General features: G+C 51.7%; 1 protein-coding gene across 2 annotated transcripts; it reads right to left on the bottom strand.

Moving 5' to 3' along the window:
- Positions 1 to 230: 230 nt before the first annotated feature.
- Positions 231 to 13,472, bottom strand: MFNG (MFNG O-fucosylpeptide 3-beta-N-acetylglucosaminyltransferase). Of its 2 annotated transcripts, none has more exons than XM_010311272.2 (8): positions 13,003 to 13,472; positions 7,590 to 7,638; positions 6,951 to 7,053; positions 6,705 to 6,858; positions 6,154 to 6,239; positions 4,619 to 4,784; positions 3,985 to 4,070; positions 231 to 3,129 (listed from the first exon to the last, which is right to left on the bottom strand). In XM_010311272.2, the coding sequence occupies exons 1-8, from the start codon at positions 13,348 to 13,350 to the stop codon at positions 3,063 to 3,065; spliced, it is 1,059 nt and encodes a 352-aa protein (XP_010309574.1). In that variant the 5' UTR covers positions 13,351 to 13,472; the 3' UTR covers positions 231 to 3,062. The 2 variants fall into 2 exon arrangements, with proteins under 2 accessions (XP_010309574.1, XP_075609144.1); XM_075753029.1 differs by having other exon boundaries at positions 2,928 to 3,132.
- Between the last annotated feature and the right edge of the window lie 1,635 nt (positions 13,473 to 15,107).

The following is a 15,107-nucleotide window of genomic DNA, read 5'->3' as shown; positions in this document are numbered from 1 at the left end:
TGAAACCTTGAACTATACTTAATGTTGTACAACAGCAGGGTCATGCCAACACCTTTGACTTTGACCCAATTTTTCCCAGTAAAATAAAAAGACCGTGTCTCCATCCCTTTTTGTTCTTGGGATATTTTTTTTTCCTGCAATGAGAAAAGGGAGTGTGAGAGAGAGAAGGAGAGAGAGTGATATAAAAAAAGAAAAAGAGAAAGAAAAAAAAAATTAATAGACCCAGTGGAACCTTTCCAAAAACTTTAACTGTTACATCAGAAAATCATGAAGGATAATAAAAAAAGACAGTCCTCTGAAAAGTTTCACGTGAGATTGTTACTCATTTTCCCAAGCAGCTAAACATTTTAATAAACTAGGAAATGAGACTGTAAAACCACAACATCTGACAGCAAGCCCCAGGGGCAGGAACCATTCCTGAAACTAATTTTAACTCAGGTTTTAACGTTGATCAGATTTCATGTGGTGAATGTCCCCTTAAGCTGTCTCTCTGTTCTTAGAGAAAACCTGGTTTCTTTTGTCGACTCTGAGAAGCTATTTTCTTTCCAGCGCATTGTCGTCACAGGCGTAACAGGACTTTTCTGTCATTCGTTTCTCTACAGCCCAAGAGATGTCCTGCCCCAGACATCTTCTCATCTGCTCTCAGTTTCCTTATGAGACAAGACATTTTCCACAGAAGTGGCACTTAGCCGCTCCAGCAATAAAGCCCAGTCTTAAACAGGTCCCCATGCAGCCACTCAAGGACTCAACCTATTTAACATCTGATCTTCAGCCATGCAAAAGGCACCAGGCCAGTTGAGACCAGCCGAGGCCAGGATCCAAAGCGGGCTTCCAGTTTCTCTGCTTTGCTTTTCCCCAGGGAGGTGAAGCTGCTGTACCAGCTTCTTGTCCTTCTCCAGGCACAAGCTGCATTTTGCTTTGTCAGCAGGACATCTACATATAGGACTGGCTTTTTAACTCAAAGTCTCAATTGACAACAGCTGAAAGTTTGAATGGGGAAAAAGAAGATATCCAGGTAGTGTAGATTTCACTTGAAGACTCTCATTTCTTATCACAGAAGTATTTTTCATCTTCTGGTTGAGTTCATACCAAACCATTTGCCCTGTGGGGCAGGACTTCTTTATGCTGCACCTGTATTCCAATAGTTGGGTGTCTCTGTTTTGAGCCACATGGTCCCTAGATTTGCGTAGCTGTGTGAGCCAAGTGCTTTGCACGACTCAAGGAATGGTCATTGGCATCAGCTAGCCCCTGTCCCTGCTCAGGATGAATTTCCAGTTCAAAGGCATGTTGTGCAAGAGAAGAAAGCAGGGCTCTCTGCTGCTTCACAAGCTGGTTAAATGCCAGTAAGAATGACCAGGCTGGAAAATAGCTCTACAGGCTCCTGTTTTCTGCTCCTCCAGAAATTAAAGTGCTCATTTATTTCTAGATCTCCCTTTTCAGAGGTAGAAGGTCATTCTGACACCTTTCCTTTAAACTTCGTGTGTACTGCGTAGGAGATGCTGGTGCTTTGGGGGGTGGGAGGAGGCGACAGGGTGGCCAGTTTTCAAAACGGTGAAGGCACAGTGATAGTCGCCTTGGCTCTTCCAGCCCACCAGCAGCAGGCTTAGTCACATCAGCAGCATCAAAGCTGAGCAGCTCTTCGGAGAAAGGGCATTTGTCCTTTCATCTGGAGATTACAGGAATCTTTCACAGATCCCAGCTGTGTGTTTTGAAATACTCTTTAAAGAGAAATACCTGTTTGTGGCACCACCTGCCATTTAAAACAGCCTCTTTGCCTTCCTGCTTTCCCCTGCAATGCTCTCCCTCAGCCACTTAACCATGTGTACAAGGACAAAATTGTGCCAAAGTTCATTCCCCAGCAAGCAGAATTGCCCAGCTTTCATGCCAGGCTCTGTACCGAGAAAAAGACTCTCCACTAACATGCCAGAAAGCTTGTAACCTATTTGGGCCAGCTCCTTCCCCCTGTTGCACTCAGCAGGGACAGCAGGGAGGCAGAAAGCTGCTCTTAGCATCTGGAGGAAAGGAACACAGAGATAAAAAGCTCTTTGCCTTGCTGTTTCCATTCCTTCATGACTTAATTTTTTTTGGTCGGGGCACAGAGAAGATTATAAAGCTGTAACCTCTAATCCGCTCCTGAGCGCTCCTTCTCCATCTCTTCCTTTCTCCTCTCTTTCAGCCAGTTCTAATCCTTTATGTCTCCTCTCTCACAGGTAGGAGTTGGAGTCTAATCTCAGACGACAGGTTGGTAATTAGAGCAAGAGATTATCCTGACCCTATATCAAGAAGGTAAAAAGACAGGAATAATGCAGGGCTATACAAGATCAAGCCTTCAATGTTCAGTGCAGGAACCATCCTCATCTCGGTCTGTCTCCTCCTGGCTCCCTCACCCTACACCCTCTCTTTGTCGCGCAGAGGGGGGAATTCCTGGTTCTCTGTACTTCCTGCCCATCTCCCCTCTGCCGAGAAAGGACGATGCTTTTCCAGTACTCATTCAGTACAGAAATGGTCACATTTTGCATTTCTATAGACCTTGACTAAGCAGAGACTCAGCCAAGAGTCTGTGGCTGGGGAGAGTGGGCGGTGGGGAAAGCACGGGCAGATATGGAGGAAGAGGACCTGCTCAGAGAGGCGAGAGCCATGACACGCTATCAGCCATCCTCAGTTGGGCCCCGGTTACCCATACTGAGGGCTTTTCTAGTCCAGCATGACAAATCCACAGCAAGGAGCAGCAGCAGGTCCCCATCTCCACCTAGATGCCCAGCAGTCACTACCCAGTCCTTGATCTGCTCAGGAAGGAATACTGCTCCCATGCCTTGCACGTATCCCAGCACAGATGGTAAGCTCAACCATGTGTCCAGTCCGTGTTATCCATCTTCGGGACAGATCTTGTCTCTTGTCCTGCATCACCAGTATTCAGCGAGGACCAAAAAAGCCATCACACAGCCCCAAGACCACCATAGAAAAGGAGAAATTGGGACCATTGAGCTTCTTCAGTGTCCCACCCCCTACATGCACACAGTGAATGGATGTCACCAGGATGCACTGTAGCTGAGGCTCGGGCATCACCAGCCAACAGCCTGCAGGCACCAGGAGGTGTCCGGATAGAGATGGCAGTGGAGTGATCGAAACCTGCTGGGGACAGAGAGAAGGAAGGTCAGGTTACAGTTTTTACACCAGTGCACAGGTGGAGAATGGAAGACCTCTCCCTCATGTCCCAGCCCACATCAGGCACCCACCATGCACAACAGAGCTCCAGGACTGGTTGTTCACCTCGAGATGTCTTTTCTCAGCAAAGCTAAGCAGCCAAGATTCCCTCTGACACCTGAATCCAGCTCTGGACCATGAAGCCCAAGCCCATGGCTCACCCTGATCACAGGCAGGGAGATGGGCACTGCACCAGCCCCCGCTACACGGTTCTGTTGATGCTCTTTTCATCACCTAGCTGCTTCCCACCCCTGCTATGTCCAGCCAGGAGCTTCCTACCCATGCTCTGCAAATAACAACTTTACGTTTGTTCACTCAAAACAGAGAAGGTAAATCAAAGAACACTTTTGTTTGCAGTCAGCCTGAAGTGCACCTTTTTCTTTTTTCCCTTCAGTTTTCTCAGCAAAACAAAAAATGAAAAAGCAAGCAGAATTTCCTTTCCTGTGTTTAAAAGAACATTTCTGTTCCTGTTCCAGAGGTAAAAGGTTAGCTTGTTTAGTCTCAAAATGTGAAATAAATGGCAATACTTTTGACTCAGGAATTGTCCAAATAAAATGTTTTGATACTCCTTTTTTTCTCACTCATCCAAAAGGTTTGCAAAGTTTGTAAGCGTTCACAAACAGCTTAATGCTGGTGTGCCCCTCACATAATAAGCCAGGTGACTGCAAGGTTTCTGTCCCTCGCTCTAGACCTCCTGCATCCCATTTGGCTGCCTCCCCCTCCCAGCCTATTGCCTGAGGGCTCCCACCACAGCAACACCCAGAGCACTCACGCCCGTACCTTGAGGGATCCTCTTGGTGTGAGAAGGGGCCGCTGAGTTCAATAACATTGAGCTTGTTCTCAAAGACACCGTAGCTGAGGGTGACCTGCAAAGAGGGGTGGTGAGAAAGGAGCAGGGAGGATGAGGTGAGTTCAGGAGCAAGGAACTTGCTTTGGGTGACAGAAGCTCCCATTCTGGTTCCTTCTCTGCTGGCTTGGCCTCTGCCTTCCATGTCTCTCCTGTCTTCCTTCCCATGATGGTCCACTGTGCTGGTCCTTCACCTCTCCAAGCCCCCTACACCCCTTGTTATCTCCCACACAAGGCAAACATGGTGTCATGTCAAAGACCCTTCCTCAATCAATCATCTGCTTGTCCTTGTGCCACGTTGCCCCTGGGATGCCCTCAATTCTCCCATCACTCCCCATACATGTGCTCCCCAGGACTGACCCCTGGGGCACTGTGACTGGCATGTCTGCTGCAGGCAACATCTGCTCCTTATTTCATAGAAGCATTTGTCAGGAAAGCCTCCCCAAAAGAGCAGAGAATTGATGATTCAATCCACGCCAGTCCCACCAAGACAGCAATGCACCTGTAAGCGCCCCTTCACTTCTCCTTCCTCACACACCTCCCTCTTGCTCCATTTCTCCTCCTCACCTGCTGTGTGAGCCGAGAGGGGGAGATGAGCTGCAGGTTCTCCAGGTGGGAATGGAAGAGCGCATTGGGCAGCAGCTGCCCGCCGACTTTGCACTCAATGATGTAACCCACGGTGCAGTCATCCGGCAGGCGGATGAGCTCTGAAGTGCTCAGGAAGTTCCTGCCACTGGAAGAGAGTAGGGCTGCGTGGGTTAGGAAAAGGGTAAGAGGGGGATATAGGCATACACTTAGATGGGAGATTAATGAAGGACTTAATTGAAAACCAGAGTAAATCTTGGAACTAGGCAAGAAATCCCCGAATTCCACATGCAAAGATTTGGGAATGTGTTTGCTCTCTGACTACTTCCAGCCATGCTGTCCCACTCCCACCAATTGTTGGGTGCTGTCCCTGATACGTATTCAGCTCCTAGGTGAGCTGATGTAGAGAGCAGGCAGACTTTGCTGAGTCCCTTTTCTACCTGTTTGGTGAGCCGCACTGAGTCCCTGAGGGGTCAAACAAGCCAGCACAAGAGAAACAGTGGGACTACATGGCCAGGACCAAAAGAGAGGAAACTGGACAGTCTCGTGCAGCTTGAATAAGCCATCCATGGCTCCACTGTAATGTAACACCACACGCTTGGCCATCCTTTGATGACAGCCTAAACCAAATTTTAAGGCTCCTTTAACTGGAAACAGCCACACAGCATGAAGCACTGTCTACTGTAACACCTCTCAGGTAGGTCAAATGTGTTTTAAGCATTTTAACACAGTAGTGGCAGACTTTATGCCAGGTTAGGCATTATCTATCCATGCCACTTCATTTTACCCTAGATCACAGATCATCCTCCTGTCTGGGTCTACCATAAAATACGTATCACGGGCTTCAGCTAAACCAGCCGCCTGGTGTGGATCGGATCTGTCTTTCTGGGTATGTACAGATCTGGTTACGGCTGGCACAGCCATTGCCTATCAGTGCATGTGCATATAGGCTGTGATATAACCTAGGGCATCATGGAAATCATCATCTTGCTGTAGGCTGATCTAACACAAGACCCCGGGACCCACCTCTGTTCTCCATGCAACAAGCTGAGGAAATGACTGTAAGAAGCTGAAGAGGGTTTGGGGTTGGGAAATGGGAAATTGGCTCAGGAAGGAGGTACCAGAGGTTGGAAAGAGGCAGACTAAGGGGAGAGGAGATAGGCAGACAGGGAAAATACTTAGGAAAAGTGTCAGAGGAAGCTGAAAGGGACAGGAAGGAGTGTGGAGGGATAACCAAGAGCTAAAAGGAGTCGGGGAGATGGGAGTATGTCATCCTACAATCATATTTGCTGACCTGCCTGCTCTTGCCTCTTTTTAATCAGGTGGCAGACCCACCTACTACAGTCTTCCTCCAGTCCCACCTGCTTGCAGATGTGTAGCATGTGGCACTCTGCACACTCGCAAACGTCCTTGCAAACACCACATACACAAAGCCAGATCTGACGCTGCTAGGAATTAATGTGCGGCCATGTTCCTCGTCCCCAAAGGCTCCCATACTCACCAGCCGCACAGCTCACCTGGCCCACGGCACCATCTTGCTTGCCAGCTTGCGGCTGATGCAGAACCCAGCCCCTCCTGTGGCAAACCAGAAGTGCACAGATTTCTGGAGAGAAACGGCAGAGAAAATCAATGGCAGAGGCTCAGATGATACCATACTCCCTGAGATGGGAATGCTGGAAACCTGGCTTTGATGCCAGGATAAACACAGCCCTATTGTCACTCCAGACCCCTGACTGCTTCCCAGAAGAAGGACTTGCCAGAAGTACAGCATGGATTTTGACTTCTTCATATTTGGAGCAGCCGAGTTCCTGCTGACAGCAGCAGGTGTCCAAGGCAAGCTTATCTCCTGGCAGACAGGTACCCAAAGGCACAGCAGCAACGTGGGACTTTTCCACTAGGTAGATCGGATTGAGTCAACACCTACAACCATGTTCAGACAAGACTGGCAAGTTTCCAGCTGTTGCCTGTTGCTCTTGGGACCTGTCTCTCCTTGGGGTACATCTACCACCAATGAGCCAGAGCACTAAAAACAACCCATTGGCCCCCACACCACCGCAGCGGGCTGTACCGTCTGGTTGTTTGGCAGCGTTTCAGAGGCCCGGATGGGTCGGTTCAGGCTGGGTTTCCCCAGGTAAACGTCCCATGTTGCGGAGTAGGAGGACAAGAGCTTCAGGAGGGCCCGAAGGTTCAGGTAGTTGTCATCATCCAAATGGCAGAACCAGCTGGGGGAAGACAGGAATGAAGACACAAGAGGTTTGAATTAAGGGGGGTGCTTCTTGCTCTCACAGGTACCCCCGCGGCAGCCCTGCCTCACCTCCGGCCGCTGGCCAGGAAGGCATCGAACTCGGCGGCCATCTTGCAGGAGAGGGCCAGGTGGCTGTGCTCGGCAGAGCAGTTGGTGAAGATCGCGTGGTCGCCTGCCGGGAGAAAGGAAGCTGTGGCTCAGGGCCAGACCACTTCATACGGTCACGGTGAGGACCTCTGGGCACGAGGGAAGGGGTTTGTTCACAGCTAATCTCCTCGCATCCCCCAAACAGGCATCAGAGCCCGCGGTGACGTGGGCTCCATCCTTCCACATACCAGGAGATGAAATTTGGAGAAAGCCAAGCATCTTGACCAAAACTACGACACCTGCCAACTGCACTTCCACCTTGCCCACTGCCAGCCAGGGTGCGGGGGCTGAAGAGCTGTCTCATGGGCTGCTTCCACCCGTGGATGATTTAAGGCAGACAGCACCCTGCCTCTAGTTGGCTGCATGCTCTGGGGTAAGCCAGCTAAACCAGATCGTCACTGCTGCACCTTGGGGTCCTCCCACAGGACATGGTGAGGCGTGTGCTTCAAGGGGCAGTGCTGGTGTAGGAGAGCCAGCCTTCATGCCGGACCCCATCCCAAGGCTGTGGCAGTTCAGAGACTGAAGGTGGGGGGGAGGTGGCATTATAGGACAGGTCGTTACCCATTCTCCTCTTCAGGGCATCATCTTCATCGTCAGTGAAGATGTAGGTCTGGGGAAACAAGGAAAGGAGGTTATTCCCAGGGCTGGAGCTGGTGCTGCTCCTGGCCACCCACGTGGCCACCCACTCGGCCACCCACTCCTTCCTCCCCACAGCTGGACACACTTGCCATGGTCACCTCACTCCATCCTTTGCTGCCGTGCCCCTGTCCCAGGCAGCAGTTGAGGAGAGGGATGGCCACTGTCCCCCTTCCTGCATGGCACAATCATCAGCGCTTGTGTGGCTTCATTTCCCTCCCGTCCCACCGCCTTAGGATCAGGGAGAAGGGGACCTGTGAGGGAGCCCTGGCTTAGGTGTCGGTGGTAGAAAAATGAAAGCACTGTGGTTGAATGATGGTCGGGTTAAAAGGAGAACATCTGTTTGTGTGTTAAGTGTGCACAGCCCCCTGCTGCTTCCCGCCTCCTCCTCCTCCTCTTCCTCCACCCCCAGGCCTCTCTAATCCCCCTCGCTGCCATTATGTGGCACATCTCCCCCTATTCAGGGCCAGGCGAGGATCAGGGCTGGTGGAGAAAAGCTTTCCTCAGGCAGAAAATGAGCTTTCATGAAATCAAAAGGAGTCGCGAGCCATAAACAGTCTCTCCACCAGCTGCCCACAGGCTGGTTAAATGCAGCACCTGGGCAGGGACAAAGGGGATGAGGCAGGCAGACAACTGCTCCAGGAGTCATCATTGCTCCCAAAGGCTCTGACGAGAAGATGAGAGTCTCTGCATCTCCCCACACCCACCTGCATTTGGGAGATATGCCCCCATCAGGAGGACATGGCAAGAGAAATGTTCTGCACATGAAAAGAAGGCAATGAAGGACCCTCAGAGACCACCTGGCTTGAGCAGAGGCAGCAGGATGGTTTCATGATCTCAAATGTATGTGCTACAGCGACTTGGCAAATTACACTCCAGCAGCTGAGCTGCAGCAACAGGCCATGCACACATTCCTACCCTACCCCACTGGTAAAGCCTCTAAGTTAAAACCACTTTAAAGGTGATCACGGGACAAGAAGCAATTAGCTAGGTCTAAGGTAAAGGAGTCGCTCTGGGTCAGGGGACCGTATCACCACCTTCAGGCAAGGCAGGGATTGTCACTGGCATGGGATTTCCCTCGCTAGTGTGTCAGAGCCAGAAATTTCCACTATGACAAATAATTTCATCTTAAAAAAAAGTTCTGAAACCATTGAAACTTTCTGACATTTTCAAAAAAACCAGAAACGTTGTTGCTGGAAATGACTTGCTTACAGATATAAAATTTGCTAATAAACATCATATCTGACTGACTTAAAACAGGAATCTATCTTTTCCCAGATTTTCTGCTTGGTTCTTACTTTCCTCTTGATGCAAGGTGGGAAATGCTTTTTTGCAGACGCCAGACATGTTTCTATGGGAGCCCAGGGATGAAGGAGCATTGTCACCCCAGACTCTCCAAAAGAACTGGAAAAAGGGGCTAAGAGTGTGAGGGCTAGGCAAATCCCATTTCTCTGGCTCTCCCAAACTCTGATCTCCGTGGCACACCCGGCTGCAGTATTCCAGAGATGCTGGTGTGTGTGTCCTGGCTCTGTCCTGAAGGAGACACAGCATAGGCAGCTGCCTGCATCCTCATCTCTCCATCCCTCATGCTTCTGAGAGCGGGAAATCTGGAACAGCAGCTGCTGCCGAAATCTGAGCGACTGCTGCCGTGTGTCCCTCAGCAAAGCTGCACATGATGGCTGAGATGGGAGAGAGGGAGCAGGGCCCCGGCTAAAAACCTGCCTGGAGAGCATTTGGCCCAGTTACACAGGTCTTTCTCAAGAAGACACCAGCTGCTGTTGTCCATGCTAATGGAGCCTAGAAGAGATTTAGAAGGTCACTCTGGCCACACCAGAGCTACTGTCCCCATTGGGGATGTGCAAGCAGAGGAACACCCAGTGTCACTTGTGTCCTTGCAGGCAAATGAGGTGGACAGAAGCAGCCTCCCCACGATATCCACCCTCCTGTTCTTCACCAGACCATCTCTATGGGGCCATGCAGGATGTCCTGTCGTGGTGCCTCAGCGCTCACGGGCTGCCCACTCTGGCAGGCAGCCTGTCAGCTTGTGGAGCAGCCATTCAGCCACAGCTTTCCACTCGCTTCCTGCACCACGCCACCCCCAGCATGGTTCCTCCTGCCAGGGATGGGGGGGAATCACAGAGCCCAGCTCCCATCTGCACTGAGAGCAGCCCAGGGTGGCTGTCACTGCTGCTGCAGGACAGCCGATCTGGGCTTGAGGTGGGATGCAGCATGGAAGGCATCCCTCTGTTCTAGAGCCAGGAAGATGGCTAGATAGGAACGGATGTCTGGTGGATGGCAGTGTCAGTAGTGATACAGAGTCACTGGTGTCCAACAGCTTTGCCTGGCAGTTGTCCATACCCATGCAATTGATAAACACTAGACTTTGAGGCCCCCTCACCCCAAACTGGGAAAGTAGCCTAGCAAGGCAAAACTAGGAGAAGAGAATAAAGATTTGGAATCTGACAAGCCATGATCACATCCATTTCCCAGGTTCCCAAGGTATCCCTCCTCCAGGAATAAATGGCCTCCAAAATTGGTGCAGCTGGGCAGGAAGCTGTTCCCCTGCCCGGAGAAGAGATTAAAAATCTATGGTGTGTTCACAACACTGAGATATGTAAAGCCAGTTTAGGATGGGTCATTTAAAGGTTTCATTTCAATCGGTTGGATGCTAGAATTATTTTACATTACCAAACAAAATTTCAGGCCAGAAACCTAGACTTATCTCCATCAAAACTAGTGGGGCCAAGAATGTAAGCCACTCTAAGATGCTGTCCAGCCTAAACAGTCATCAAAACCAACACTTTTGTTTAGATGAAGCCTTTTCTGGGGAAATTACTTCCACATCAAGCTCCAGTGGAAAGCTTGTTGTGGATCAGTTCTCAAGAGGCAAAACATGGTCCAACTTCCAATGAAGAGCAACCACCCCACACTTCCCCTTCCCTGTCTCCCACCAGCTGCATATCTTCTCTTCTGTTTAAACACTGCAGTTTCAGGAAAAACATCTCTCTCTCTTATTGTCTATCCCAACAGAGTCCAATATAGAGGACTTTTAATTTGGCTCCCGTACAGACTGTCCTAGCCATAAAACCCACAGCTGTTCCTGCCTCCTGTTACAGTCACCTAAGCCTGACCTGTGAGGTCTGGGTTGCTTCCTCCGGGAGGACACCATGCAGGTAATCAGCTCTGAAACCAGGCTTGGCATCAGCAGCATGGCCAGCTGCTAAATTTCCCTGCTGGCCACCTGCAGAGAAGGACTCACTGAATCAGTCTTCAGCCATAAGTAAGGGTGAGTGAGACAGCCAGACAGTGGGTCAGCCCTAGGAGGAGGCAGTCTCTGCACATCAGTGCTTCTGAGACCTGGATCTCTCCAAGACTGGCTCTTAAAGCCTATGCCCCTCCATAAAGACTCATTAATAGGAGGTCTGCTGCCCCATCCCTGGCCCCACAACAATTAAATGTCCTTTGCAAATCAAGAGCTTTTTTTTTTCCTAAGTGAGGTTTATATATTGCCAATTTTTTAAAACTAACCCTTTCTCCTACCTACAAACCCCCCCTCCAGCAGCAGTATATTTAAAAAAAAAAAAAAAAAGCTTTTGACTTTCATGTACTTCTCTTTACCTCCCGCCCCACCCCCGCTCCCCTACCCTGGAGGCCATTTAGTAAAAAAAAGCAGAAGAAAAACATGGAAAATTGAGCAGGCGGGGAGGAAAATACTGAGCTTGCAACAAAAATTGATAACAATGAAAAAACACTGTTTAAAAATGACTGATGCTCCTGCTCTACCCTTCCTTCCTATTCTCCTACTTAGTCTGTGAAGCTTTCCTAGAGGCTGGCAGCAGCATGGAAAATTCAACACCTCTTCCCAGGTTTGGACATCGTTTGCCTGCCAGAGAGACTGATGAATCTGGGGAGGTGTTATCTAATTCCTGTCATCAGCAGAACGGCCAGGCACCTGTTTGTTAAATGCACAAGGAGGGAAAGATGATCTGCTCCTTAAAAACCCACTCCAAAAGCCCCAGTCACAATATCTTAATGCCAGTGCAGCCGTGTCATTGGGTTTGGTTTCTCCAAAGAGCTGCTGGGCTGAGGTCGGGCAGAGAGAAGTGCGTCTGGAGGAGGAAGTAAGGCATCTCAGATGCTGAGCGGGACATGCAGACAGGAGAGGAAGTGTGCTCAAAATAGGACATGGCTTCCTGTGACGACCACAGCAGACCAGACAGTTGCAGCACCATCAAGTGGAAAACCACCCTTACCCAGAAAACCCTGCATTGCTTCAAGCATTCTCCTACCCAATACCTCCGCCCCCATCCCCCTCCCTTGCCAAGGCTTGAATTTGTCTTCTAGGCCCATCACACATGGGCAGAGGCAAAAAAAGCTCAACAACCTTTAGGGGCAGCCACAGGATTTCTTCTTTCTTGAGGAGCAGCTCTGCGAGGGAGGGAGAAAAGTGCCCGGGCTCTGGGGAGTACTTCTGCCCACCAGTAAGCCAGTCTGCACAGCACCACCAACGTGGTGCCCCACACCAGTTCCTCTAACAGGAAGGAAACTCTCCAAACTCTGCTTTAGCAAAGAGTGAAAAAAATCAGACCCCCAGTTAAAAAAAAATAAAAAAAATTTAAAAAGTCAAATATAGACACACATCACTTCAAGATCATGCACGTGAGGGGATCTACCCAAGAAAGCAAGGCATGGATTGTGCTGATGTGCTGCGGAGTGAACAGGGCTGCAAACACCCCTGCTGCACCCGCGTCCTGCAGCCTTGCCCTCCTGCCTGCTGCACCACACCATCCCGGGGCAAAGGGTGCCCAGGCGCAATGCAGGCATCCTGATGGAGGGGCAGGGGGAGCCACTCAGCTCAAAACCTAGCAAACTCATGGCACTAGGAGGTAGAAAACCACCTTTTCAAACAGACAGACCCAGGACAGTCTGTGCTCTCAGTCTGGTGTGGGCCAGGCAGTCTGCAGCCCCTGGTGTTACTGGATAAAAAAGGGAAATTCAATCTCCTCCACCTCAGGCCGAAAGAGTCAGGCTTAGGTTAGGGACAGGTGATGCCTGATAAGAGCACTTGTTCTCCCAGCCTTCATGGGAAGGGCCCACACAAGCTCTCCATCCTCTCTGCCAGCTTTTCCCATGAACCAGCTACCAGTGAAACATTTTGCTGGGTAGCATCCCCCTTTCAACATGAACAGAAGTGAGAATTAGGGAAAATGAGGCAAAGTACTGGATGGGACTGTAGTGCCCAGCCTTCCCTTCCTTTGGCATTTATCCCCCCGACTGACACCCTGTGCCTGCCCCGGTAACCAAACGCCCCTTCTCTAGCTCAAATCCACACACTCACCTGCTCTCTTGCTCGGGATATCCACGTGTCCAGAAGCAGCTCCATCCTGCTCTGGTGAAATCTCTTGGTTGTCTTCACAGCTATGAAGATGTCCCCAAGGGTCAGGCTTCCCTCAGTCCTGTATCCCTCCGGAGGATGGACTTGCAGGTCCTTCTGGTTCCTGCCATTGCCTACCGTGGCATCCTCTGGGCTCACTTTGCTCCGTCGCCCTAGCTTCTCCGACATCCCCTCCCTGAGCCCTGGGTACTGAGCTGTTTCTGGAGCCCCACGGTGCCGCACGGAGAGGAGAGCCACGCTGACAAGGAAGACTGCGGCTCCAGAGAGACCACGGATGAGCCGACGACCCATGGCTCCCAAATCGTTCCTGCTGCAGCCGGTATCGTATCAAACAAGGACAACCTCTGCCCGTACCTCCATGTGAAGCTGTCCACTCCTCTCAAAGCCTCTGAAGGGGCAGGACAAGGCAAGGGTGAGGTCTGAATAGGATGTGGCCAAGGAATAGGGTGGGTGAAGACCAGAAAGCCAAAGAGACAGCAGCCCCGGAGGATACTGGTGAAGCGGGGGGAATTTTCAGACTAAGAGGGCTTACGACCCAGCGCGGCAGGGACACGTGATGGGAAAATACTCCGAGGCGACTGGTAGGTGGCTGGTACAGCCCGCCAGGAGGAAAGTGAGCATCCCCACTCCCGGTGGAGAGGCTGAGGGTCGCAGGCTGGGATTCGAGGGGGCAGCAAAGGAGATCAGAGCCATCAGTGGGGAGTCTGGACAGAAAGCGTCAGTTCCTCAGAAGACACCGGCCTGCACATCCAAGCCAGGGGCTGCGGGGCAAAGGCGAGTGGCTGGCGCTGGGCTCAGGGAAGGGGCCGGGTGCCATGCCCGCAGCACGTCTGCCTCTCCACCTGCTCCCTGCGTGCAGATCGCTCTTGCTCCCTGCCAGCCCCGACCCCGGCCCCGGCCCCGGTCCCGCCTCCGGGCACGGGGCGGGGCGCCCGCCCCAGGGGAGGAAGAGGATGGAGGGTGGAGAGTGGAGGGGGGAGAGCCCTGGGTCTGTCACTGAGTTTGCCTCACCGGACATGCCCAGGCTGGGACATCTCCGAGGTGACTAGCAGCTGATGTGGGAGGACAAACCTGTTGCTTGACCGTTTTTCCCTGCTCCTCTGTGACAGTCCAGCCCGATCTCCGCGGCACTGCTCAGCCCTGTGCTCTTGTGGGAGGAGGGGAAGGTGACACGGATGCAGGCACAAGTGATGTTAAGGCGCAGGGTCCTATATTGTTCTTGGGAGGAACAATGTTCCCCCAGGAATTCCCCCAGCCCCAGACTTTTCCTCTGGGCGCTGCTCTGAATTACTGTCCCCCGCTTCAACCCCACTCTGCCTCCCCAGTGCAGGACTGCGTGTCCCCTGCTGCCCCTCAAATGCCCCAGAGTCTCAAACTAGGGTCTGACACTCACTGCTGACACCTGTCTCCCCAAACCATGACCCTGCCCCCTTCAGTCTTGAAGGTCCCTTTCCCTCTGCCTCCAGCCACCATCCCTCCCTGCCATCCCAATCTCACATCCCCACCAGGGATGCCCAAGGACAGTCTGCTGCCCAGGTGGGTGCAGAGCCAGTGACACTCACAGGAACAGGTACACCGGCACCAGAGAGTGTGAGGGAGGGCCTGCTGCCTCCCTTTCAATATCCATGGCTCAGCGTCACCATTGGATTTATATCCCACCCAGATGCTTGCCCTGCAGCAGGGCTGAGCTCAGTGACTTGTTCCTTGGGGCTCTTGTGCTGCCCAAGATGCTTCCTCTTCCCCTTTTCCCAGGCCAGAAAGAGGGAGGGGGGTGCTCTCCCTTCTCCCAGAGAGTCCCACAGGCAGAGCAGGAAACTGGTGACTCCAGCTCCCCACCACCACCCACCGCCAGGCATGGCTGTACATCTCCTCCGTGCCATCTTCATCCCAACCTTCTGGCTCCCAACAAGGCCAATAAGGCCAGGAGGGCGGTCTGGGGCCATGACACAGAGTGTATGGAGGGTTGCTGAGCAGGTCCTGCATGGAGAAGGCTTTCCCCAGGGACAGGGATATCAGAGACCCTCAAAAGGCATAAGAGCCCCTCCCAA

This window comes from Balearica regulorum, chromosome 1, assembly GCF_011004875.1.
Source record: "Balearica regulorum gibbericeps isolate bBalReg1 chromosome 1, bBalReg1.pri, whole genome shotgun sequence".
In the NCBI taxonomy this organism is placed as follows: Eukaryota; Metazoa; Chordata; class Aves; order Gruiformes; family Gruidae; genus Balearica; species Balearica regulorum.
The sequence above is the reverse complement of the archived record's forward strand: the minus strand, read 5'-3'. Positions and strand labels throughout refer to the sequence as shown.